The 26637-nt window shown below is 42.3% G+C and overlaps 1 protein-coding gene across 2 annotated transcripts; it reads right to left on the bottom strand.

Annotated features, from left to right (window-relative positions):
• Positions 1-3416: 3416 nt before the first annotated feature.
• Positions 3417-24612, bottom strand: LOC147627564 (ATP synthase small subunit 6-A, mitochondrial-like). 2 transcript variants are annotated; one of them, XM_086814478.1, is made up of 5 exons: positions 24451-24612; positions 5210-5264; positions 3937-4066; positions 3803-3848; positions 3417-3674 (listed from the first exon to the last, which is right to left on the bottom strand). In XM_086814478.1, the coding sequence occupies exons 3-5, from the start codon at positions 4052-4054 to the stop codon at positions 3671-3673; spliced, it is 168 nt and encodes a 55-aa protein (XP_086670604.1). In that variant the 5' UTR covers positions 4055-4066; positions 5210-5264; positions 24451-24612; the 3' UTR covers positions 3417-3670. The 2 variants fall into 2 exon arrangements, with proteins under 2 accessions (XP_086670604.1, XP_086670603.1); XM_086814477.1 differs by lacking the exon at positions 5210-5264 and having other exon boundaries at positions 24451-24611.
• Positions 24613-26637: the final 2025 nt, after the last annotated feature.

The raw sequence follows: 26637 nt of genomic DNA, 5'->3' as shown, positions 1-26637 counted from the left end.
TTCAATAAACAAAGTTTAAATAATGCAACTAAAAAACACACTCGAGATTAAGAAAAATTAATGAAAACTTTGTATTTCAGTCCAAAGCCTCTAGACTTTGTATTTTATGTTTGTGTGAGAGAGATGTATATAAATAAATTGTGATGATTGTGCTTCTCTTTGAATATGCAAGCCGATAGTGACTTTGATGCATCTGTGCACACACCCCCATTTGATCCAGCATCGATGGGATGAGTACCATTATATCCCGCACCAACTCCTGGCAAGCCTTGATCTTCTTTCGACTCCGATGATCAACATGGGAAGCTTTGAATCCCTATAGATTGTGAAGCATTCAACATATTGAACAAGAATGGTCGCTCTTCACATAGGAACCTTGTAATCTACGACTTGGACTAGCACTTGATGGGATCAACACTTCTCCATACAACCATCCAAATGGTCAACCTGGCTTGTTGTATTAGTTAACTACAATATTCCACCTTTCATGGCGATAAAGGAGAACTTGATTCTTAGTCTTCTGATTCCTGGTTTGGTAATTGTTTCCTTGGATTTCTTTTTCCTTTATTTATCATGGTGTATAACAGTGCAAGATTAACTTGTCTATATTCATGAACATGTTAGGAAAGTGCAGTATGAAACATGAACATCTACTTGGCACCTCTTATCAAAGAGCTTTGGCAAGTTTTCAAGATGCATGATAGATCTAGATCAGACGAGAATAAAAAATTCCTTCTATGAGCCATACTCACATGGACCATTCATGACTATCTTTAGGTATGGAGTGTAGCATTTACTTGACATATATAAAGCATTTTCTTACTTATCATTTCTTGATAATCTTGCAAAACATGGGTGGCAGGTCTTGCTACAAAAGGCCATCATGCTTGTCCTACTTGTGTACCAGAACTTGATTCGCTATATGGAGTGAGAACTTGAACAAGTGTGCATGTCCATTTTATAGGACATTTTTACCCATGGATCACTTGTTGAGGATTACTGAGGCACTAACGTTCAATGGCAAAATAGAGAATCGATCCCCACCTCAGATGATGACTCCACAAGATTGGAGTTTAGCATGGACTGCACTTGAAATTTGTAGACAAAAGAATCCAAGGGAGGAATTCATCAAAATGAAGTTCAAAAAGTCAATCTTCTATAGAGTAAAGTATTGCTAAGAATTGTTTCCCTACTAGATCCTAGGAGTTTAGCATGGATTGTGCTTGAAATTTGTAGACAAAATAATCCAAGGGAGGAAACCATCAGAATGAAGCCCAAAAAGTAGATCTTCTATAGACTAGAGTATTGGAATAAGCTGAGAATTGTTCACCTACTAGATTCTATGCACATTTTTTAGAATGTTGCAGAATCCCTTTGGAGGCATCTTACAAGCAAAAAGGACTTGCTCATAATGGTATATAGACAATTTTACATCACATGTAATGCGTAAACTCACACTATCACTCTACTTGTTTGGACAGGCATGATGTTATAGTAGTATGTGGGCTTATGGCCAACTTCTTCGGATCGTGCGAATCGATTTACAACACGTCATGATGGATTTTGGCATTGTTGCCTCATTTCAACAGCAAAGTTGCACTAGTAGTATGGATACAAATCTCGTCGATGTGGTCCCTTGGCTATGTTGGTATGCCATAAGCTATAAAAGGTTCATATGAACCTTAAGGATGATTGGGCATCCTATGCAATCCGTTCTCTCCATGTAGATGTATAAAAGGGAAAAGACCAATTAGAGTTAGCAATCAGTAGCCATCAACAAGTAGCGGTTCAATTAACACATTCACTCCATAAGGTAAAGCTTGAAGTGCAAACAAAAGAAGAGCTTCTTCAAAAGGCTTTGGTCAAGCTTGAAGATATGACAAGACAAGCCCATGACTCCAACAAGTACTCCACTCTCTTACATGCAAGAGAAACTCGTGAGGAGGCTATCATAGCTCTTCTCACTAAAAAGGATGCACATATTGCAGGATTGGAGTAGCAATTGACTCAACAACAGAAGCCGTAAACAGAAGAACCAAATGACAAGGTGAAGTAGCTGGTGGAGTGTACATCATAGCTGGCCTCATTTCCAGTGAGACTTCGAGGGTCCCTCCACACACTCTTAACTTGTTTTTCTCATCAATAACCCTCTCCTTCTTGTAGTATGACATAAATGTTAGTGAGGACTTAATAAGAGGGGATATATACCTCATCTAGCAAAACTCGAACAGGTTTGCAGACCCAACAATTATCATGGTCATTTTGTATAATGATATATATCTTACTAACTATATAGCTATGTACACTTATGCTCTGCACCCCATAGTACTTAATTATGGCATCGAGTCCTCATGAGCTCCATCATTCTTGATAAAGTTGTGAGAAAAGCTAGCCAATGATCAAGTTTATTTTAGTTAGGTTTTATGTTTTGGCACCCAAGTGAATAAGAACCACTTGTACATAAGACACTTCATCATAAAGAAATGCCATAATTTCCCATTGTACTAAGTTCTTACCTTCTCCTTGATCTTGCTCTTTTGTGTGTGTGTGTGTGTGTGTGAGAGAGAGAGAGAGAGAGAGAGAGAGAGAAGAGAGAAGAGAGAAGAAGCTTTTTTTAATCCTTGCACGTCTTTCTATGCTTGGTATGAGCATAGAGAGTGAGAGGTAAGTCCTTGCAAGGAGGTGCAACAAACCTCTTGTTGAAAGCAAAAGAAAGGCTTGGAAGCTTGGAGCTAACAACCACCACTAGAGCTTGGAGCTAGCAACCACTAGTGGAGCTTGGAGGTCAAAGAGATCCTACGCTCAGAAGCAAGGTAAGAGTTCCACAACGATGGTTGCCTATTTCAACACTTGCAAAGATTTCTTGAAGGGATAGAAACAGACCATAACACTATTAGGTTTGAAAAAGTTATGCATCATGTACCATGCCATAGTTCATGGTCAAACCATATAACAATACTATTTCCTCCAAGACTTCTTTTTAGGAGCTTTTTCATAATCATGTACCATAAACCATGGTCAACCCATATAAACGTATTATTCTTGCAAGACTCCTATTTACCAGCTTTTTCACATCGACATTTGAAATAAAGACAATGTTAGTTCATCACCGGAGATACATATGGGATGCCTCTCTTCCCCTTGTAACTGCATACATTCTTAGCAACTACCACGACGGGCTATGGCATCGATGATGTTCAAATTTCAAATGTCATCATTCCAAAGGAACATCCAACCATTATTATGTTAGAAAATAAGTGATGAAGGCTGTACTTAGAAATGAGGGGCAGTATGCACCTTAGAGATGAAATGTTCCTAAGGTTGTAAGAAATTACACTAATAAATGTTAGGAAGCATATAGACCTCAATGGTAGGTTTCCATGAAGAAGGCGCCTACTTCAAGTGGACAAGAGGAGTGCACAAAAGTGAATGAGCCTCAAATTAAAAGAAGAATCAAGGGAGATGATTTAGGGCATATTGATCAACTCTCTTGCATTATCATTATCTTGTCATTAGTGCTAAAATATAATCAATTTGAAGGATATCATGAATCCAAAATATTTCCTAGTCACAAAATATGCCCACAAAAGCTTATTCACAGTTTGAAAAGTTTAGAGAGTCCATATCCGGTGTTTATACGTGGTCAACAAAAACGACTTCCATCTGAGCTTCAGCTGCAAAGAAGACGAGGATGTGAATAATCAGATGTTTATCATGCCTGCTAACATTCACATCATCCTTAAGAAATGAAAATGTTAAAACTCCGATAATCTGGCAACTACAAAGACTGCTAAAAACTAACCTGCGATGGTGTTCCTTAACAAAAGGAGAATTTTTTGCATCTTCAGCTGTAACATGCACAGAATATGATGTAAAAACTCCATGTACAAATAAGGCTACAAATGATTCATCAAAGGGAAGAAGGGGGGATCACACGTGTTAACGACAGTGAGAGCTTTAAAATAAGGGACAGCGTGACCCCGAATCCAAGTACAAATGGCCAATTGCGGCGTGCCTCCTTAAGGGCCACCCTGCCGAAGGATTCTCCTGCCATTTTGTTGTTTACCTGAAAGATAATAGAAACATAACTACAGGCAAATAATCACTTGACGGTTAATTAATATGAACTGCCCAATAAACTCTCGTACGATATCTCAAGCACAAGCACTGACGTACAGATACGCTAGCATCTTTATATGAGCAACACTCAAGGCTTTAACAAGATGGGCATTCTAATCTCCTCCAGTGGAATCATCTCTTCATTCCAAAACATCAACCCGTAAATATCAATTTATGTGACTTCAGACTATAAGTCAGCAAACAAAGGCACAAGCAAAAGCAGTACAAATACAGGGGAAGTGATTGCTGATTACAAGGTTATCTCGTACTGAACGAGGGTACACAAGTGCACACTAAGCATGACTGGCCATGGACCCAAACCACTAATCCTGATCCCACATTACCCCAGCCATCTGACCCTTCATGCTTGCAGTTACTTGTTGCAGAAAACCTGTACAAATCCTGGCCAGTCTATCCACACCACACTTGTGACTCAGACCACCTTCTTCCATTTCAGGACGATACATATGTTCTTTCAGAGTTGTCACACCTGCACCTTTCATGCCCCCACGCATACAAATAATGGCCTGGCCTGCTGCCCAATTGGTCAATACTAAGGTTTAAAAACCTTAGTTCTTCAGCATGAAAGGCAGCAGGGTTGCCCCCGAAGTCTGCCCTTATTCCCAATAATCTAGGCATTGGGAGGGTGGGGTTTGGTGGTCTTGGGCTTCCCATCATTTCTGCATTCTGCACAAGCAAGATAACATGGTCAAATGAAACGAATGTTTGAATCAAGCCCAAGCAGGAATGCCCCTTTCTTGTGGTGAGTGACCTTATTGGCAAACTCGATGACAGGCTGCAAATTCTATCACAAGCTCACAACTCATCATATAGTCTTTGGAGATAGTGTGGCGGTGGGAACCGCCTTTTAAAGTCGACTACAAACCGGTCCCCCTCATAAGTGGCCATGCCATCCTCAGTGTGGGCTTTGGGACGAGGATTACCACCACACAATGGTATTGCCAGTGAGGTGACAGTTAAGCCAATGCAACCTTTCCCTTATCTGACCTACCAACTGCAGCAAAGTAAGCATCAAATTGGTGAATTCATGAATGTAATACAGCAGGGTCAAGTTTACCCTCATACTTACTGAAGCTGAAATTTTCGGGAAAAGGATTCACCAGGTTCAGAGCGGTCTTTTTTTCCTGCATCGGTCATTAAAGAAAGAACATCTGCTGCTAGTACGGACTACAAACCAACTACATCAATCGTTAAAAAAAGAACATCCGCCTCTAATATGAACTACAAACCAGCTCTCATAAGGAACGATATGTACAATCCCTCAAACAAGGTGCAACAGAAAAAAGGGGGACTCCCTCTGACTGGCTGCTCTTAGAGGGAGTCTACATCACGTGGGGGGACATTGGGGACTCTAGTGCCATGATGGCTGCTCTGAGCCCATAGTGACGAATGGGCTCATCTGCACCTGTGGAGAAACGCTGTGCGCCTTTTCTGCATCTTGTCAGAATTGCCAATAAGGCACTCCCATCTCCTTCGAAGAGAGTGTATGATGCCCATTCATTTGTTTTGAATAGTCTCCGAGGGGGTAAGAGAGCCGTTGCGGCATCTGGCTCGCCAAATATGCCAGCCGGAGATGCTAATGACGATGTTGAATAGTCTCCGAGGAGGTCAGAGAGCCATTGTGGCATCTGGCTCGCCAAATATGCCAAGCGGAGATGCTAATGATGAGCTCCCAATGCTGGCATAATCGGGCTGGCACAGCTGAGGCTGAGATGGCCATAATCCAGAAGTATGATAGCTAGAGGCAAGGCTAGTGCCATCATCCTCATACTTTAGTGCTTCCAGTCACCCGAGCCACTGAGCCCAACATGACAAATGGCCAGTGCTCGCCTCAGAAAAAAATAGACAGAGGATCCGCCAACAAATCCGTTGTGCCTGTGGGCAGTTCCAAAGGCAGCAGGACCCCACATTGAGCACATAGGACGGGCCGCCCTACAACAGCCAACCAAGTATCAGCTCTACAAGGCTGCAGTGGGCTAGGACTGGCATAGTAGTTAGGGGGTTGTTTGAAACGGGTTTCCTAAAAGTTTCAAATGCGTTTCAAGCGGGTTTCGTAAAATCAGCCCAAAGTTTCCTACAAGTTTCCTACCTACAGGTTTTTGCATGTACAAAATTTCAAATATATACTGTATAAAATATGTAAAAATAACACTAAATGCATAGAATACATGGAAACATCAATTTGAAGCCTACAGTCTTTGAATCACAAATAACAAAAACCATATAATCATCCATCATCAATGTCAAATGATCATGATTCAAAGACCATGGTCCACTATCCATGATCCATGATCCATGATCCATGATCCAATCATCCATCATTTCATGCCACACAAAAAAAAAAAACCCATACATGACACTACATAGGTTAAAACTTGTAAGTTTGAAGTGTTCATGTCACATGAATCATGATGAATCCACAGTCATGGCCCAATGCCCATAAACTATACAAAATAAATCAGCCTTGATGAGGGAAAGCGGTACACGGAAACAAGAAAAAACTTTTTCAAAAGAGTCGCACAGATTTCAACGTTAGATTTGGGCCCCAAAAAAAAAAAGAAGTCAAAAAAATTGCTTGAAAAAAACGTGTTTCCTACAAGGAAACATTTCAGAAACGTTTCCACGTTTCCTTCCCTGTAGGAAACGCGTTTCCTAACTACTATGGCTAGGAGCCACAAGAACATTGTCCGTGGCCAGAATCTCTCCCACAGTTGCTCCCAGAAGTCTGAGAGAAAACCAGTCTCACAATCGCGCTGTGTACTTGATAAAAAGGGATACCGGGTGACTCTAATCTGCTGTGGGAGTCTCGCCTCGAAAATTTGCCGAGGTCCCACTAATGCCGAGCCAAAGGGGGCGATTTTCCCAAAGCCGCTGACGCCAAGAGGGGTTGTCCGCTTTAAGAGGATGGTATCATTGTGCCATTGTGTGCCATTGTCAGTCATGGAAACCAACTACCATCACCCCTAGTGGGGAGAAGAAATAGTCCTCGTCAAAGGTGGCACTGCTAGGTAGCAAACTGCCAAAGTCTCCCACTGTGTATGCCATCCAGGGCAATCTCTCTTGCATGGCAAAGGCCGCCAAGGGGACATCATGCCATGAGAAGAAAGCTACCAACTCTGGAGCGGCTCCTCGTCAAAGGTGGCACTGCTAGGTAGCAAACAGCCAAAGTCTCCCACTGTGTAGGCCATCCGGGGCAATCTCTCCTGCATGGGAAAGGCCGCCAAGGGGACATCATGCCATGAGAAGAAAGCTACCAACTCTGGAGCGGCTTGAGAGGCTAAGGGAGCTCGTCAACCAAGTGGAAGGGCAAGGTGAGGTTCATTCCTCCCGTGAACCCTAGACAAGCGGTCCAGCTGAAGGGAGAAAGGAGGGGTAGCTCTCAGAAACGGAGCCACTCTCTTGGTCGGGCCTAGGCATAGGCAGCCCCATGCTATGTGGGAGCGAACCCCCACACAATAATTAGAGGGGAAACGAGTAAGAGCATTCCACAACTAAGGCTAACGAAGACGCTCCTCAATGCAAGATGTAATTCCACCAATTGGTGTGGAATGTTTGGTTGAACAAAATGCTCATCGACATCAAGCACAATACAAAATGTAATTTGTTGAATTGATAAGAGACGCACAATAAGCCGGAACGGCTGGCCCCTCCCTCAAATAATGTATATTTAACTTGGGAGAATCAAGTACATAGCATCACAGGCATTTCTAACCACATTTCCATACCAATGCATATGAAAACAATATGGTTGTTGATGAAGATCTCCAAGGAGCTGCCTTCTCACACTATCCTCTCAAGTGCCCATGTTCTCTTCCAACTACTCTCTATTGTTCTACCCAAACATGGTAGAAACAATCTTCAAGAGAGCAGGTAGAACAAGAGAACACTACACAGGGTATGTGAGAACGAAGTCTTGCCCTTTCCTCTTGCTACTTGTTGCCATAATTGGTCATGTGAGCTTACCAATTGCAAGTAGAGTTGACAACAGCAGAAGTCTTCGCGATGAAAGCGTTTGAGGCTGAAATCTTCAATTTGTCGATTTCCTTCGCGACAAAAGTCTTCAAGCAAGTGCAAGAACCCTGGGAAAGCTTCCCCTATAGTTCTACTTAAAAAAGGATGGCTAAAAATTGAAATTAGGGTTTTCAACCGAAAGACCAAAAATTACAACAAACAAATAGACTGTTTTGCTAAATTTGAGCCATTGGGAGTGTGTAGGAGGAAGAATATGACCCAGAAACAATCTTGGATGCTTGAGAAACACTCTAGCAAGCTTGGATACGGAGTTGGGAGAGTAGAAATGCAGAAAATCCAGCCATCTAGACCACTTGAAGTAGGCGCCCACTTTTGAGAAGGGGGAAGAAAGACGTAGAGAGGTTTCCATCTTCAAAAGGTAAGTGCAAAGGGATGCAAGGTGGAGATGACACATGGCTGGATACTTACTTTGGACAAAGAGATAAGGCTTGGACACCTGGACATTGAGTTGTGACCGCCTCGGGACTTCAGTGAGTGTGTACACAGAACTGGCCATAATTTATAAGTGAGTTTTGGTCGCCCAAAATTTATTTAAGTGTAAATACACTCACTTATAAATTGACACTAAGTCCTAAGAGATAACTTAATGCAATTTGACCAATACTTACCACCTGTCCACATACAACGTAACCATATGTCAGCAGACAGTTTCACACGCTCGGTTCATAGGAGGGTGTTTCCTATGCCCTTACCCAAAACTACACATTGGTTAGTGTAACGTAGGGGCATGTGAAAGTGAACAAAATTGAAGAACTACTTGTAACAAACCCACTTAATCAATCACAAATAATGAAAGAAAGTAGGATTTAAAGAAAAGAGAAACAAGACCTCACTAAGAGGGAAACAAGCCCCTCGCCCTTTGCAAGGATTTATTGAATCAAACCATGGGCACAAAGTGCTTGAATCTTTACAGTAGATGAGAAGTGTATTCTCCAAATGAAGGAGTGCTTCAAATTATAGGTTTTGAGGCTTCAATGCTCTAGAATGGAGAGAGTGAGCTCCAAATGACAAGTGGCTACTTTAATTGACAAGTGTTAAGCTAAATTGACAAGTGTAGGGACACTTGTCTCATTCTAGATGCCACATGTCTTAATTTAAGAGGTGATTCTTCCATAACCTTCTATGCTCCCAACTCATAAAGAATTTGACAAAGGTGCTTTAGGAACTCTTGATCTTGCGAAAATCCAGAGGTTTTGACACGAACGGAGTTTCCATCAGAGTTTGCAAAAAAGAGCAACTTTCCTAGATTCTAGGAGTTGCATGCTTTAGGTCCAAGAAGGCTTCGTTGTAAAGATTCACATGTTCATGGTTTGTTCAAATGATTTGGGCATTGGGTTTTGTCTTCAAAATCACTCATCACTCATCTGGACGTTCTCGATAATTTGACCACCCGAGTTCTAAACCAGTCATCTGGGCATCTCGTCTATGACCACCCGACTGAAACCTTTGGGCATTCTGGCCAATGGCCAACCGTAAATAGAAATGAGAATTCTAGCTTAATTAGCCACTCAAACGATATACAAATCACAATTCATGCTCCATGAGCTATCTGATAATTACCAACTCAAATATGGAACACTTTTCAGCAAGACAATGATCAATTTAAAGAACAAAGTAGGAGGCTAGTTATATCCTCTCCCTCAAAATATGTCTTGCCCTCAAGACAATGAATTCATAAGCTATGAGTATTTCAAGATAATCCTTGAAATACTTCTCTCGCATCCATTTAGCATCCATGTGAGAATAGTTTTGAAACTTCAAGAGAAATTTTCTGGTGATGTTCCTTCCTTTCTTCCTAAACCATGTGACAAATAAACAACGGGAGAAGTACCTACCATTGGTAGAATATGCTTATAATAACACAATACTACACACTTCTATAGGTAAAGCTCCATTTGAGATCATTTATGGCAAGCTACTCTTGTTACTTTTACTTAGAACCAAAGAAGAAATTTTCTCCACTAAGCAAGATATGGATACAGCTTTTGCTCAGGTCACCAGAGCAATACAAAGGTCTCAACCCAAACAGAAGAAAGCAGCTGATAAGCATAGAAGAACTCTACTTTTAAGGAAGAAGATTGGATTTGGTTAAAGTTTGATAAAACCAAACTCAGGAAATCCAAAGAAAAAGAGCACCAAATTTCTAAATTAGCCACTAGAAACTATGGACCTTTTCGAGTCAACAAAAAGCTTAGCGATGTTTGTTACAAGTTGCAACTTCGAGATCATTGGAGGATTAATAATGCCTTCCATGTTAACCTTTTGAAACCCTATGCAAGACCACTTCCAGAGGAGCCTGTTTTGGAGGAACCATCGGAAGTGGATGAACAAGAAGAGATATTTCAACTTGGCTGATTTTGGCAAATCAAAAATGAAATCCATAGTAATATTCTCCCAAGGTTGGTTGGGAATTGGTAGTGGTTGCAGAGATCTAGCTGGTTTCCGTCGATCAAACTTGACTCTTCAACAAATCAAGCATTCCCTAATATACTGCTCAAGATCTCTTCTCATACTTGGCCAAAAGAAATACATCTCCAAGGCTTGAATTGTGGCTAAAATACCACGATGAGCCATGTAAGGAGAAGCATGACATTCCTAGACCTGAAATCCTTTGTCACACATAACCTGTCCTACATTAATAGAAATCCATCCTTGATGGCATAAGAAGTCACTATTTCACCATGCTGCAATTTGTTCCACATGCGCTGAAAATCATCATCAAAAGCATACATATTCCTCATAACAGTGAAATCTGTATAAGAGATTATGGAGACAACATGTATCAGGGGTCTTCTTAACAAAGCATTAGTTGCCTTTTTTTTCTTTTCCAAGTGTGTGCATAATCTGAAAATGAAATTGTGCCAAATAGTTGACCCATCAAAGATGCTTTTTAGAGATCTTAGGCTGAGATAGAAAATACACAAGGCTTTGATGGTCTGTTTTGATGATAAACTCACCACCCAAGAGGTAATACTTACAAATCTTCACAGCATGAATGATGGCCGTTAATTCCTTTAGAAGCTGGGGAGGATGTCACTAGCCTGGACATTTCCCAGTATGAAAGGGGTCTGGTGGACTCCAGGATGCCTAGATTATTGGAAAGCAAAAGCTTTGGGAATGGGGGATTATCCTAGAATACAAAGGACCACACTCCTAAAATTTAGGAGAGTTGCTATTTTTGGCCCGACTCCGATGGAAATTCTGTTCGCGTCATTACATCTGGAATTGAGCAGATACCAAGAGTTGGCAAAGTGCCTATGACAGAATGTCTACCAGTTGGGATATTTTTAGACATAAAGTTTATGGAAGGACCCATCTCTTAGATTGGGACATGTGGCAAGAAAGTGGACCAAAGTGAGACAAGTGGCCTGACACTTGTTAGAAAGTGAATCAAAGTGAGACAAGTGGCCTCACACTTGTCACTTCAGCTATTGTGTGGCTCTCCACTTGTCATTGTAGCCTTCTCGTGCCATTTTAGCTCATGGGAGGTCCAAATCTATAAATTGGAGCCCTCTCTCTTCATTAATAGAGGCTCTCTTGCTGCACACTAGCCTCTACCACCGTTACAGGCTGCCCTAAGGATGGCTACTCTCTTTCTCTCTCTCTTGAAGGCTGCCCATGAAGAATACCAGCTGTTGGGGACTGTCAAGGGACCAGGAAGGCCCCAATCTATGCCCACGAGCCCCTACATGGGCTGGGCAGCAGCAGGAGGCTGTCAACCAACCCTAGGGGCCTTGGCTGGCCAGTCGGCTGAGTGTGGGGAAATGCCGCACTGTTTGTGCATGGTTGCCCAACAACCTGGACACCCTCTCTCTCTCTCTCTCTCTCTCTCTCTCTCTCTCTCTCTCTCTCTACACATCTACTTTAGTCTTTCAAAAACAAGGTTGCATATTATTATTATGAATTATCTCTCCAGTGCCTGAGTAGAATTGCACACTCCTGTAGTGACTCGAGCAGGCGCTTCCATCGTGAAGAAATACTGAAGGCAAGGGTATTTAATCATTTATTATGATTTCTAGCCATTGTACTTGTTGTACCAGTCCTTGTACCAGCTATATCAGCTTTTGTACTTGCTATACCAACCACCTTACCGGCTGTACCAACCACTGTACCTGCTGTACTAGCCGTTGTACAAACTGTACCAACCATTGTACCTGCTGTACCGGCTAAATGGAGAGTTGTACTTGCTGTACCAGCTCTATTGCATGAAGACCCGTGGTTTTTGGGAAAGAATCAGTACCCACACGGAGGTATATGGATTATATTGTTGCCTCGGCATTTCTACAGCCTATGTTCCGGCTTGGTAGCCTCGTGTTGGGCTGTGTTATGGCATTTGTATATGGATAATCCGGCATCTCCCGTGGGGAGAGTAAGGCCCTCAAAGCATGTACATGATATTATTCTCCTTGGGTAATAAAATACTCCAAGGGGGGGGGGCGGCCCTTCCGACCTCTATGTGGTGTCACATGTGCAAGATCCATTTTCAGCATTTGTGGATGTTTTGTCCAGCTTTTATGTTTTATGCAAAGTGATGATGGATGTGTTAAGTCTATGGCCATGTTTAAATGTTTTAATATGCATTGATGGTATCAACAAGTGTGTCAAAGGCCCTAGTCCCCCGGGCACCCGCCGCGAGTTACACTAGCTGCAGTCCCTCACTTACGAGGTTCTCCCCTCTTGCTCGGGACATGTATACTCTCTCCTGTGTTTCCACTTTCTCTTCTTCCGCTGCACATTCTATCGCTTATGGTGGTGGTGGTGGCAAAAGTGCTTTTGGTATGCCTGGTATGGGAGGTGGTATGATGGGCATGGGGTCTAATGGTATGGGCAATTCTTTTATCAAACCACATCCCTATGATAATCTTGTTCCAGGCGAGAAGCCAAAAGATTATAAAGAGGGTGGTGCTGCAGTAAAGTTTGATACTTTTAGTGGTGCAAAGGATCGTTTGAAGGCTCTCACCTTCATTCAAGGTTTGATGTGGCATTTTCTAGTGGTAACTTCACAGAGGCATCTAAGGTACGAAAGGCAGCTTCTTTCCTAAAGGGAAATGCTCTTCAATGGTGGTCGACACTTCTTCATCAAGGTATAGCACCAAGCACTTGGGTGGAGTTCAAGCAAATCTTCTCCTCTTTATGGTTGACACCGACTTTTGAGGTGGACGTTACGACCATAGTCACATGGGACGGAAGGGACGAGGGCTTGGAACGGAGGGACGCCGAAACGGGACGGAACGGCGACAAGGACGGCAGGGGGAAGCGTTACTCACAAGGGACGGGGACGGGGACGCCTTCAGGAAACAGGGACGGCCTGTGGGGGGACGGTAGGGACGCTTCGCCGTTTATGGCTATTGTCCATTTTTCTGTTCGTTTCTAGCCGTTTGGGGACGCTTCGCCGTTTCTAGCCGTTTATGGCTATTGTCTTGGCCTTAGGTTTGGGGCCTTGAGGCTTGGGCCTTGGCCCTTGCCTCTCTAAAACTCTCTTGCCCTTGAGGCTTGCCTCTCTCTCTTGCCTATCTAATATCTATATAAGAACAAGCCTCTACAAGGCTACAAGCACACACACACCCCTTCAACTTTCAAGGCTTCAAGGCTTCAAAGTTCAAGCAACTCTCTCTCTCTCTCAACTTTCAAGCCTCAAGCCACACTCTATGAGACTTGAGTGTATCTGCTCTCTCTAGTCTCTCTCCCTCAACTTTCAAGTTTCTTCTAGCTTACCATTTTAGTGTAAATTTGTGCTCATTTTGATGTACTTCCAAAGTAGAATAATTGTAGAGTAGAAAAACTTTTTAAAAAAGTATTTTTTGAGTGCCGTTCCCTCCCTCGTCCCCCGTCCCGTCCCCGTCCCCGTCCCCGTCCCCGTCCCTTTGACTATGGTTATGACGGCTTGGCATCGATTAGATTCCAGAGATTGTAGCAATCTAGAAGAATATAACAAGAAATTTTGGGATGCTTACCCAAGGAGCTTCGTGACTATTGCATTAAAACAAAGGTCACCAATATGACTCAGATGATAGAAAATGCTTAGACTAGATATGCCATGCTTACTGGTCAGATGTCAGGATTTAAGGATCAACGTCTCTTCTCAAAGAAAGCATTTAAAGAGGCAAAGGAGTCAAAGGACAACAAAGACACTGAACCACGAGAGAAGGGGCAATCCAAGAAGAGGAAATTTCAGCCCTTACCTCAAAGAACAAATGAAGAAAAGAAAGAACTTATAGCTGCCAACAAATGTTTCTCTTGTGGAGAAGAGGGACATCGGTACTATAGGTGTCCGAAGAGAGCACTTAAAAACGCAGATGAATCACATGAAGAGCCTAAAGCAAAGATACAGAAACCGTCTGCTGGACTGGTACCTGACTTGATAGGGTTGAAGCAAGGGGACGCATCTTCAGAGTTGTGCAGAGCATGCGGAAGACTTCGAGATCACGAGGTTTTGATCTTTTTCGATCCTGGGGCTTGTGCAAACTTCATCACCCCCGAGCTTGCAGCAAAGTTGGGCATCAAACGAGAAGAGATGGGTGTGTTGCATGAGGCTACTTTGGCTTGTCCTGGACATTCGGTTGAGGTTACACCGATCATTGGGAATCTGTGTCTCAGTGTGCAGTCTTACACGGACAGAGAGGATGATTTCTACATTATGCCGTTGGGGGGTTGTGATGTTTTGTTGGGTATGCCTTGGTGCCATAAAGTTAAAGCGGTGGTAGATACTTTCAATAGGAAAATCACTCACTCACAAGAATAAGGAACACACTCTTGATGTAAAGCTTAAAGGAGAATCTATTCCTGTTGTATCGGCCTCGGCCATTTCTCGTTTAATAAAGAAACATCTTTTTGTTTACTTAGTGTTTGTTAAAGAGAACCAGGATACCACAGATTCCAACCTGTCTGAGTTGGACAAGGAAAGAATGGATTTTCTCAAAAGTTTTCAAGATTGTTTTTCAGATACTTTGCCAGGGGAGTTGCCGCCTGCTACGCCTGAGGATCATGCGATTGATTTGATTCCTGGAAGTTCACCACCGAATAAGCCACCCTATAGGGTGAGTGCAACCCAACAAGAAGAGATAATGAGCCAAGTGCGTGATCTGTCGGACAAAGGGTTGATTCAGCTGAGCTCTTCGCCTTATTGTTCACCAGTGCCAAAAGAAAGATGGTTCTTGGCGGATGTGCACTGATTACAGGGCACTGAATAAGATTACCATCAAGAACAGATTCCCTATACCACGAATCGATGATATCTTGGACCGATTAAAAGGAGCAGCTTACTTCAGTCACATTGATATGAAGAGTGGATACCATCGAATTCGCATCAGACCAGAAGATGTGCACAAGACAGCCTTCAAGATAGCTTTTGGACTTTATGAGTTTTTGGTCATGCCTTTTGGTCTTACGAATGCTCCAACGACTTTCAACAGAATGATGGATCGAATTTTCCGACCACACCGTGCTTTTGTGGGCACCTTCTTTGATGATATGATTGTGTTTTCTCATTCAGAGAAGGAGCATCGGGAGCATTTGACCAAAGTGTTTGAGGAACTCAAAAAGCATAGGTTGGTTTCAATGGAAAGAAGAGTGAATTTTTCATGCAAGAGATTCACTTTCTTGGGCACATAGTGTCTAAGGATGGCGTCAGGATGGATCCAGCGAAAATTGAAGCAATAAAGAATGGGCCGGATTTACAGTCTATACATGATGTGAGAAGTTTCCTAGGACTTTGTTCCTATTACAGGAGGTTTATCCGATTCTTTGCAAAAATTGTTTCAACTTTACATCACCTGACCAAAAAGGATGTAAAATTTTGATGGACAGAGAAGGAAGTGGAAGCCTTCAACAAACTTAAGGAAAAGCTTACCACTGGTCCAATTTTGGTTCTACCACATCTACATAAGCCTTTTTTGGTACAGTGTGATGCATGTGGGAATAGCATTGGAGTTGTTCTTATGCAGGATGGACATGTTATTGCTTATGAAAGTAGAACTTTGTCACCAGCAGAAAGGAATCTACAAGTATATGAGAAGGAGCTTCTTGCGGTTATTCATGCTCTTTCTACTTGGAAGCATTACCTTCTTGGGGCTGATTTCATTGTTCAGAGTGATCATCAGACTTTACGATACTTCATTACTCAAACGAAGCTCTCACAGAAGCATATGAGATGGGCTAACTTTTTGTCCATGTTTCACTTTCAGATTGTTCATGTGGATGGCAAAAAAAATGTGGTTGCGGATGCCTTGTCTAGGAAACCACATGTGGCTGCCGTCTCTATTATCTTAATGAACTTGATGATATGCGAGAACAGTATGCTCATGACGCAGATTTTGAGCGGATTTTTGATCGTTTGAGTGAAGGAGAGCGAGTTGATCATTATTCTCTCAAAGAAGGATTTTTTATGATGCATGACAAATTGTGTGTCACATCTCAGTTGAGGCAGAAGGTTTTGACAGAATGCCATGCTCCGCCTTATGCAGGCCATCATGGTATTGAGGCTACAGTGAAAGCTTTGGAGGCATTCTTTTATTGGCCTAGTATGCGCAAGGATGCTGATGATTTTGTTCGTGATTGCATCATTTGTCAGAAGGTGAAGTATGACCGTCAAAAGACACCTGGGTTACTTCATCCTTTGCCTAATCCAGATAGACCATGGGAGAGTATTGCTATGGATTTTATCTTTGATCTCCCTAGGACAAAGAGTGGGAATGATGGCACCTGGACTATCGTGGATCGTTTCAACAAGCAGGCCCATTTCATTCCAGTCAAGAAGAAGATTAATGCATAGCAAATCGTGAGGATATTTTTGACAAATATCTTCAAGTACCATGGGATGCCCACATCTATTTTGTTAGTGACCGAGATCCTCGAATGACGAGTTTATTTTGGAGAGTATTGTTCGAGAACATGAAGACTTCGTTGAAGTTCTGATCGTCTTTTCATCCACAAACAGATGGGCAATCAAGAATTGCCAACTCAGTTGTTTTGGATCTTCTAAAGTGTTATGTTTCAGATCATAAGGAGCAGTGGGAAAAGTATCTTCCTTTGGTAGAGTTTGCTTACAACAACACCATTCACACTTCAACAAGTAAGGCACCTTTCGAGATTGTGGAAGGCGGGAAGAAAGTACCTCCGATCCTGCATACAAAAGATAAGATCTTCGAGGCAGATCATTTTGTGGAGAATATGGATGAGGTTGAAGGTCAAGTTGGCTCTTCAAAGAACTCAAGAAAAACAGAGGAAAGCAGCAAACCTTCACCGTCGATCATTGGTTTTTGATTTGGGTGATTGGGTGCTTTTAAGATTTGAGAAGGCTAGACTCAGGAAATGAAGAGTAAACAGCACTTATATCCTAAACTGAGTATGCGGTACTATGGGCCTTTTCACGTGATTGAGAAGATGAGTGATGTTTCTTATCGCCTTCAGATACCGGATCATTGGAGGATTCATAATGCATTCCATGTGAGTCTTCTTAATCCTTTCAGAGGTGAGGTGCCTACAGATCAAGTTGATGAGACACAACCAGAAGTCGAAGAACTAGATGAGATTCTTCAACCGAAACAAATTTTGGCACATAAAGAAAGAAAAGTCACAGGAAAAGTTTCGCGTCGATATTTGGTGAAGTTTGTGAACTATTCACCTATGGATTCGAAGTGGATGGAGAAGGGTCACTTGGCAGATTTACCGAGGATACTAAAACTTTACCTCGAGGCTTTTGGTTTGGAGCCTATCTTAGAAAGTGCTTAAACAAGTTCAGCTGTGGATTTTGGAGTACAACCTGTTACTCAAGAGGGGGGTGACTCCGCTCCCTTGTCACAGAGTTCACTTGGATGAGACCTAGAAGTCGCTTGGTGTTCTCATCAGCACACCCGAGATACTGAACTGACAGTATATCTGCCTATGGGATTTCTATGATATATGTGTACTAGTCACATGGTTTGATTCATGGATATTCGGATCTTTTGAGAGAATGGGGACGCCTATTCTAGACTTTCATTTGATATGCATGTATATAGATACTTGCCTTGATGCATCAGTGTTTACTCATGTTCATGATGTACTGCTGATCGTGGGTCCTGTGGGATGGCCATGAGCGGAGCAGGTAATGCATAAAGGGGGACATGACTATTCACGAGGTGGATGCTTTTGATTTATGTTATTCAGATGTTCTGTTTCAATAGGCAAGACATAGCTTTCTCATTGGTCTCTTAGGTTCCATTCCAGTTTGGCAAATCCTTTGATTGCACAATCGAGGACTATTGCTTTGTTTTAAGAGGGGGGTATGTTACAGGACTGACTATTTTACCTCTGTTCTTAAAGCACTGTGATTATGTTTAACATTCACTGATCATGTTTTACTCTGTATGTGCATGTGTAAGTTTGTACACGTGTGTGGGTGCAGATACATGTTTATGTGTGTGAGTACATGTGTGTGCATGCTCATATGTTTGTACATGTGCATGTATGTGTTTTTGGGTATTTCTCTGGTGCATGTATGTGTTTTTGGATATTTCTCTTACTATGTTGCAGGTGCAGCAACTGAGACTTCTTCTCTTTTGTTGGGCACTCAAGGCAACCTGTGGGGCAGCATAGAGGTGGCCAAGGGAGACAGCTGTATAGCAAGCCCTGCGCAGCAATAGCCAGTCAACAGCCAGCGCAACCCGTCCAGGTGACGTGGCCCTGCCATGTGGCAGAAGGGCTGACGTGGCAGAGGCGGCTAGACTGCAAGCGATGCTAGATGGCGCGTTGGCTGATTAAGTTGTGCTCACCGCCCGTCAAGTTTCTGAAGGCCAGTTTCACTTAGACTCTTTATTTTTAGAGTCTTTTACAAAAAGCAAGTACGAGAAAACAGACGATTTCATTGCTTTGGGAACTTGTACATGGGATATCATGGGAATAGAGTTTCCTTCAACCACCACATCAAAAGATACATTCTTGCCTTTGAAAGGGAACCTAAACTTGCTTCAGCCCCAATCAATGGCTAGATCAACCCTCCTATGCCAAGGCATACCAAGTACAACATCACAATGGCTTAAATTTCCCATAACAAAATCCTCATAATCTACATACTCTCCTATCTCAATCCTAAGTTTCCCGATGATTGCTCTCCTTAGGCAATTTGAGAGCTTTAATGATCCGAGAATGGATATAACAGTGAGTAGCACCAGTATCAAAGTGGATAAGAACACGCTGATTGGCAACCTTGCCTCAAGCCAAACAGCTTAGTCTTCTCTAATGAGTATCATCCAGTTGCACGAGTTCTTCAGGGAGAGTATTCACTTGAGGTGATTTTTGCAGTTGATTCTCCTGTGCGAGTGCCCAAGGGGGTGCCCACTACTTTTGGGCCTCGGACACATTTTATTAAATGCCCACTCACTTACTCCCAATGTGAACCTGCAAAGGTTATAACACTACAAAGAGGTTTTAATGAAATAAACAAACGTTTCGGGCATACTTGCCACCTGTTCACAGACCACAAAACATGTCTGAATACAAGGCACTCGCACGGTGCACAGGAAGGCGTCCCACGCCCATGAACTAGACATTCATAGCAGGCAAACACATGAATAAGGGTCAACGTGAGCATGTGTGCATGTGCACTTGATTTATGGACAAATCTCCCGATCATGAAAAATGTACATTACTGGCATTCAAGGCACGAATCTGGTACATCGGAAAGCGCGAAATTAGACCCAGAACACTCGGGTCCACAGACTAGCCACATTTGGGTACGAGAAACTAGGAGAAACCATATAAATGGCAAATGATGACATCTGCACTCTTCCCTGCCTGGATGCATCATGCAATGACATAAAGTAAGATTGCCCTCTGGAATAGGCAATGACACCATGAATGGATCTAGGCCGACTGTCACTCCACCCATCTGCAAATAAGTGTGATGCCATTCCTGTCCCAAGAGGACCTAACAATCTCTGTAGTTGCAGCAATTGTACCCTTCTCCTTCGCTAGTAAGGTGGTTCTCAATGGCTCTTATGATGTAGGTGGATCCATACTCTGCAATCTTGCCCACCATGTCCTTGAAGTAGATGCTACGAGCAACCTGAAAGACAATGGCATTGTGGTAGAAGAAGCACGCAACACTATCATCCAGCTCCTCCTCCTTCTTTGGGTCCCATCTACTCTGAAGTGTACTCTGCCTTGAGCGAACACTATCCCTCACCCCCACTGTTGGTGATGGTGCTCGAAATGGACTTGCAGTGGGTCCAAAAAATGATGGCATTCGACCAAATGAAGATCTAGTGGTTGTAGAGGCTTGTCCGGAAGTGCCCACATATGTGGAAGGATCTACTCCCGCCCCTGCTCTCCGAGCTGATGATGATGGCCGTGTTGCTTCGTCGTTCCGATGAAGCTCCTGGAACGATGAAGCTGCTCTCGTCTTTCACTAGTGATGTTAGTACAGAATGCAATGTCTTGCCCATGCTGATGAAGCAGGTGTGTCCGAATACGAGTTGCACTACCTGTCTTCGTAAAGAGACAATATTTGCATGTCCAATTTTTCACACCTCCTATTTTGTAGGCACCCTCCACCAGTCCCTCATCCCACCAAGACCACTCTGTAGATTTGGATTTCTTTGAGGTGGACTGAGACTGATCCGTGGAGGCCATGGGTGCAAAGACTGTAAAGAAGGAATGAGGAACATGGGTCACTGCAATGGTCAATTAGGACAAGGTGCCACAAGGTTCCGAAAAAAGAAAGTACACAATAGAGCAGACAGAGTTAGGTGAAAAATAAATTATTTATTCATTCAACATTAGCAATATTTTTTGGCAATACAAGTTACAACACGCGACTTTCTATATGGGATTATTGTCCTAATCCTTAGGTGTGGCAAGTGCCTCAGCATCAACTAGGGCCACAGCAGGTGCTTCTAGAGGCTCCAGGTTTCGCCATATGGGTACTCGTCTTCGAGTGTGTCTTGGGACTCCTTGCAGTAGCAAGCAATCTTCATCATCCCAAAACCACATGGGAGGGCAACGACATCGTCGAGTGACGAGTCCTCTTAGAGATTGCCTCCTGCAATGTCGGGCTCTCTCGAAGAGGCAAAGGATATTGACAATGAGCTACCTCGATATCTTGTTGCTCAGCCACGCATGAATGACAACCACAACGCCACTTATAGAATGCCATTAGTGCTATCTATTCAATGCAACATAATAAGGAGAGAGAGATTAATTAAAAACAAGGTCCATTTATTCTAAAAGGGCCTGTTATATAAGAAAAAAACCGTGCAATTTAATTAAGATGCTTCACATTTAGTTTATATGGACTTGCTTCAATGATCATTTAATAAACTTCAATGGTCATTTAAAAAAAACAAGGTCAATTTACAAATATAAAAAAACACTTAATGATTAAATGTTATTGAGTCCTCCATGACGAGCATATAGAGGAGCATGGCACTCATCCAAAACCTTTTGCCTCATGTAAGATTAGTAATTACCTATCATAAGGTAACCTTCTTTGATCACAAAGGGGGGCGTGTGCATGATCAGCCATCAAATCAGCCCAAATAGTGGCAAAATCAGCATCCATATGGTACAAATCACGCATGGTAGACAAGTCCCCATGAGAGGCAACTCCTACATACGGGCTTTCGTGACAATGCATCCACCACTACATTCTTCTTTCTTGGAGTGTGCAAGATTTGAAAATAAAACATGGAGAGGAAATTGGCCATCCTCGTATGCTTCTCTCACAATTTAGTTTGGGTAAGAAAATACCTCAAACTGTGGTGATATGTCTTCATAGTGAAATCAACTCCAAGAAGGTAATCTTTTCATATGGTAACAACATGAATTACAGCCAAGAGCTCTTTCGCATAAATGCCAAGTCAAAGCTCTACATCATGCAATCTACGGTTCTCATAAACCACAGCATGTCCCTCTTGATCGAGGCGGTCGCCGACAGTCTTCTCCCTAGGGTCTAGCATCACCCACTCTGCTCTACCAAACACAATGGTGCAAGAGTCCATCACCTATGGGAAAATATGACAACCAATAGAAATGCATGCACCGCACTAATTGCCCAAGGGTTCACTAGCACGGGTAGTTGCATAAGAATCTTGTCGCAATCTAGTCCTACCTACTGTCAACTGTAGCATGAGAACATCGAGATCTCTCCCTACTAGATTCCTCTGAAGCTCTTCACACACCACCTTCTTTCGCCTTTTGCAGAAGGCGCCGCATAATCCTTGGATATTCCATGAAGAGATTGTGGGCCCTAGAGGAGAGAAAGTTGGTTGTTGCAAACGTTTATCTAGGAGGAGTTTAAACTTTAAATAAGCCATGTACAAAAAGTTATTGCGTGAAAATGAGCTTGGCTTACCTAGAATAAACGAGAAATGAAGAGTAAACCAACACATTGCTTCTTATAGAAAAACCATTCTTAAGCTCAAAAGCATAGATGATGTGCAAAGAATAAGGGATTTTATCAACAACTTGGACACTAATTATTAGCTTCATGTTCGTCTTCTAAAACGAAGAACAAGGGAACATCACTATCGAGAGCCAACTCCTAGGTAATTGGTATCACTTGATTACGTGCACACTAGATTTGAGGATATTGTATCTACTATCTACCCCTTCACAAAGCAATGTATCCACTTTTTTAAATAAAAGAATACCCAAACAGGAGAGACTAGCCCATACATTGGCTCACAAGACAATGTCTATGGACGAAGCACACATACGTTATTGAAAATCAATGCTCCATCTTTGTCATTATTACTCTACGAGTAATGGGTTGCTCTATTTTGTGGCTTGCCACTTTGTATTTAAGCAAGCATGGACGCTCGACAATGCCTAGTTTAGACGTATAGGTGGCCGGACGGTTAGGAGACACATTATGTATCATGCCAAATAGGATGCATGTAAGTGTGGGCAATTAGACCTCACGCATGGGTAGCAGGAGATCTTCCCGCCGAGACACTTTGTCATTCAAGCTATCGAGCCCAAACGAGCGCCCAGACGATCTCGAAATGGGCCTAGAAGCTGTGCCAAGACCACGGTTACGATCTTATGTATAGTCTAATATTACCTAATCGGGTGATGTGGCCCGTTCCGTCGAATTGGACCGGTCATAGGGTGGCCCACCTACACTACGACCGCCCTTGGACACTATATATAGACGGATTCAAGAGCCTCCCCTGTCATATTAAGATCATCACTTTGAGATCTATCTTCACTCTGTTGTGCATCCTTGCTAGTGCATGAATCCTCTATCTCAGAGCCTACCTAAACCGTCATCAAAGCTCCATACCAAAGCGCACGAGTGGACAGACACTATCAACTTGTACTTCAGTTTGCAACAGTAATTACATATTGTTCTCCATCTCTCTTGCTTTAAGTTCTTTGCCTTATAATAGATTATGCTATTTCTGTGACCACACAAGTTGCAATTTCTTACCTACGCACACTCCACGTATGCATATCATATTTGCATCATCTTGTTGTTAATTAAGTAAATTATTAAGATCTTCATGGCAAGAACACTCGTTGGGCTACAATGATGTAAGAGTTTGATTTCAAACTAAGGAATCGTTGGCAAGAAGGCTTGCTGGGCTACAGCGCTGTTAGAGTTTGACTTCAAACTAAGGAATCGTGAAGAAAAGTCAAAACACTTGTTTGGTAGCTCAACAAGAAATAATTTTCCTTTTTGAGGATTGGAAAAAATATTCCTAATTAAGACTTTTTATTCACTACTCATTTCCCTTGCACATCTGAACACTACATATGTGGGGGGTTATATGAAAAAGTATAAATACTAGGAAAAAAAATCAGTTGGTTTCTGTTGCAGCAAAAAATGGGGCTGCAGCAGAAACCCTACTTCTTGGCAAATTACAATACACAAAAATAAAAGCTTCCCAGAAGGGACCCAAACCTTCCAGGCATGCAACAAATAGAAAACAAAATCCCCGAGGTTTTCCAAGGCCTCAGCAAAAAACCGACTCCTTCAAATAACCCTAACCCCTACAGTAAATCAAATCCATGGCATGATATGAAAGGAAACACGAACAGAAATAATCTTTTACTAATGAAGCAGCATTCTGCACCATGATTTTATGCCAAACAGAAACACAAGCCCTGATCTATGGCAAGCACCTATGCATTAGGGTGTCCAGAAAGCAAACACAAAACCTAGCCACTTTGAGCATAGATAAGAATCCAAAAAGCCTTACGCCTTCTGCCAAAAAAAACCCTAATTCTTGGCAAAGTCTAACCTTGTGCAGAAAGTGCAAGCAGGCACAAAATTCAAACAATCGATGGGACACATACCCGTAGGCCTTGGATGGCCAGCAGAAGAGGGAAATTGGTAGGTCGCTGCTGAAACGCCCGCGATCGCCAAGAAATCTGCGGGAAGCGTGTACACCAACCACAACTCCGATCTTGAGTTTACTTAACCCCAGCTCCTCATTTAAATTTTTGTGGCCCCCGCCCGCCCCCCCCGCCCCCACACACACACACACACACATTCTATGTGCTATATGGAGGGAGAGTGAGGACACAATGTTCAATTTATCCAATCCTTTTAGTCAAAGAGAGTGTGAAATGCATGCAAAAGTAACAAATGTTCAATTTCCTATTTAAGGAAAATTTAAAAGGGTTTTTTCATTTTAAAAAATACTCTTTAACCTTATTAACCTTATAGGTGAAGAATAGGACCACGGAATATTTTGAAATAATTATTAAATTTTTTTTTTGAAAGACCATTGCAAGGGGGGATTATTGTCTTGAGTGACCCCTTCAAAGGGCACACTTGGCATTGCATGCACCTCTCCTCCACATTTGCATGTTTGATGCATCCACCACATGATAGATTGCTAATTTCCAACTTCAAATTTTCCATTGCAAAGTTCAAGCTCAAATCAATTGGGGTCTTAAATTGAAATGTGTTGAGGCTAAACTATTCTCCAATACGTGTGCCCCCTCCCCCCTCTTCCCCCCAAAAAAAGTGCCATCTCTTTTCCCCCTGCTTTCACAAAGGAGTCATCACAAAGGCTATGCCGCCTAAACTTACAATGTTTATGCTACACCACTTGTGACTACTTGAAAAATACCATGGTAACAAATTCAAAGTTTGTGTAAGCATAAACCCTCAAATACATACCCTCGTTTGTTTTGACCTAAAACCCTCTTACCCATATATGTTATTTGTCCAAGCTCCTTGAATGAAGCATACACATCAACTATAATGATCACCCTAACTCCTTGAGTTTACTCTACCTCCAACTCCTTGCCATGTTTAAATTGATTAGGTAATAGTCCAATATTTGGCTTTTATCAGATTAGGATCAAGGAAGAAAATATTTCTAAAACTGCTTTCAATACCCGCTATGGCCATTATGAATTTACAGTAATGCCATTTGGGTTAACCAATGCCTCAGCTACCTTCAACCGCCTGATGCAAGATATATTTTAACCCTACTTGGATGAATTTGTTCTCATCTTCTTTGATGACATTCTGATCTATTCCAAGTCAGTGGAGGAGCATGTACATGTAGTGCTACAAACATTGCATGAACATAACTCTATGCCAAGAAGAGTAAGTGTATCTTCTTCACTCCTCAAATTGAATATCTAAGGTTCATTGTCTCCCTAGATGGCATCTCAGTAGACCCCGCCGAAGTCAACAATATATTAGAATGGGAACCCCCTAGCTCAGTCAGAGCAATCCGTGGATTTCTAGGTATCATAGGATGGTACAAAATCTTTATTAAGGATTATTCAATGATAGTTGCACCCTTGACTGACCTCCTACTAAAAAAGGAGTGTAGAATAGTGTGGTTACCAATTCACCAAGCCAGTTTTGACTAGCTTAAAGCCATCCTCACTTCAGTGCTTTGAAGCTCCATAATTTCACCAAGGCATTTGAAGTTGTCATCTCACTGATGCTTACCATGTTAGCTAGAGGGGCTGGTCACCCCTCATATATATTTTCCCCTATTTTATCCCCATTTTTATGGTGACATCAAATTCTGCCCTCGGAAGGATAATGCTATAGTAGATTCCCTCACCAGCCCTTCCTAAGTGTAATTTCTATGCCAAATGACCCTATCCTGGAGAAGGTGAAATATGCCTCACTTCATGGCCCTGATTACCAAAAGCTGGTGAACTTATTTCAAAAGGAAGGACCCACAGTAAAGGAGAAGGCCTTGATCAAGGATTACGCTACTAACAATGATGAGTGTCTCTACTTCATGCATAGGTTATTTATCCTTAAATATCTTACTCTAAAGAAGATGATCATGCACGAAGCTCATGTAGCCCTGTATAGCAGGACATTCAGGCTATGCAAAAACTATGAATGCCTTAAGGAGAAGCTAATTTTGGCCAAGAATGAAGAGAGATGTCCTTCAATGTATCAGGCAATGCCTTTATTGTCAAAGGATTAAAGCTGAGAGAATTTAAATGCCCATAAAGCTTCAACCTTTGGACATTCCTCAGATGAAGTGGGAGTGCATC

Source organism: Cibotium barometz, chromosome 20 (assembly GCF_041138505.1).
Source record: "Cibotium barometz isolate CiBa-2024 chromosome 20, ASM4113850v1, whole genome shotgun sequence".
NCBI lineage: Eukaryota > Viridiplantae > Streptophyta > Polypodiopsida > Cyatheales > Cibotiaceae > Cibotium > Cibotium barometz.
The sequence above is the reverse complement of the archived record's forward strand: the minus strand, read 5'-3'. Positions and strand labels throughout refer to the sequence as shown.

Excerpts from the sequence above, each read along its gene's own strand:
- LOC147627564 (XM_086814478.1), bottom strand. The coding sequence starts at position 4,054 with ATGGCAGGAGAATCCTTCGGCAGGGTGGCCCTTAAGGAGGCACGCCGC. Across the intron at positions 3,849-3,936 it reads GCTCTCACTGTCGTTAACAC|CTGAAGATGCAAAAAATTCT; the intron begins GTGTGATCCCCC and ends TGCATGTTACAG.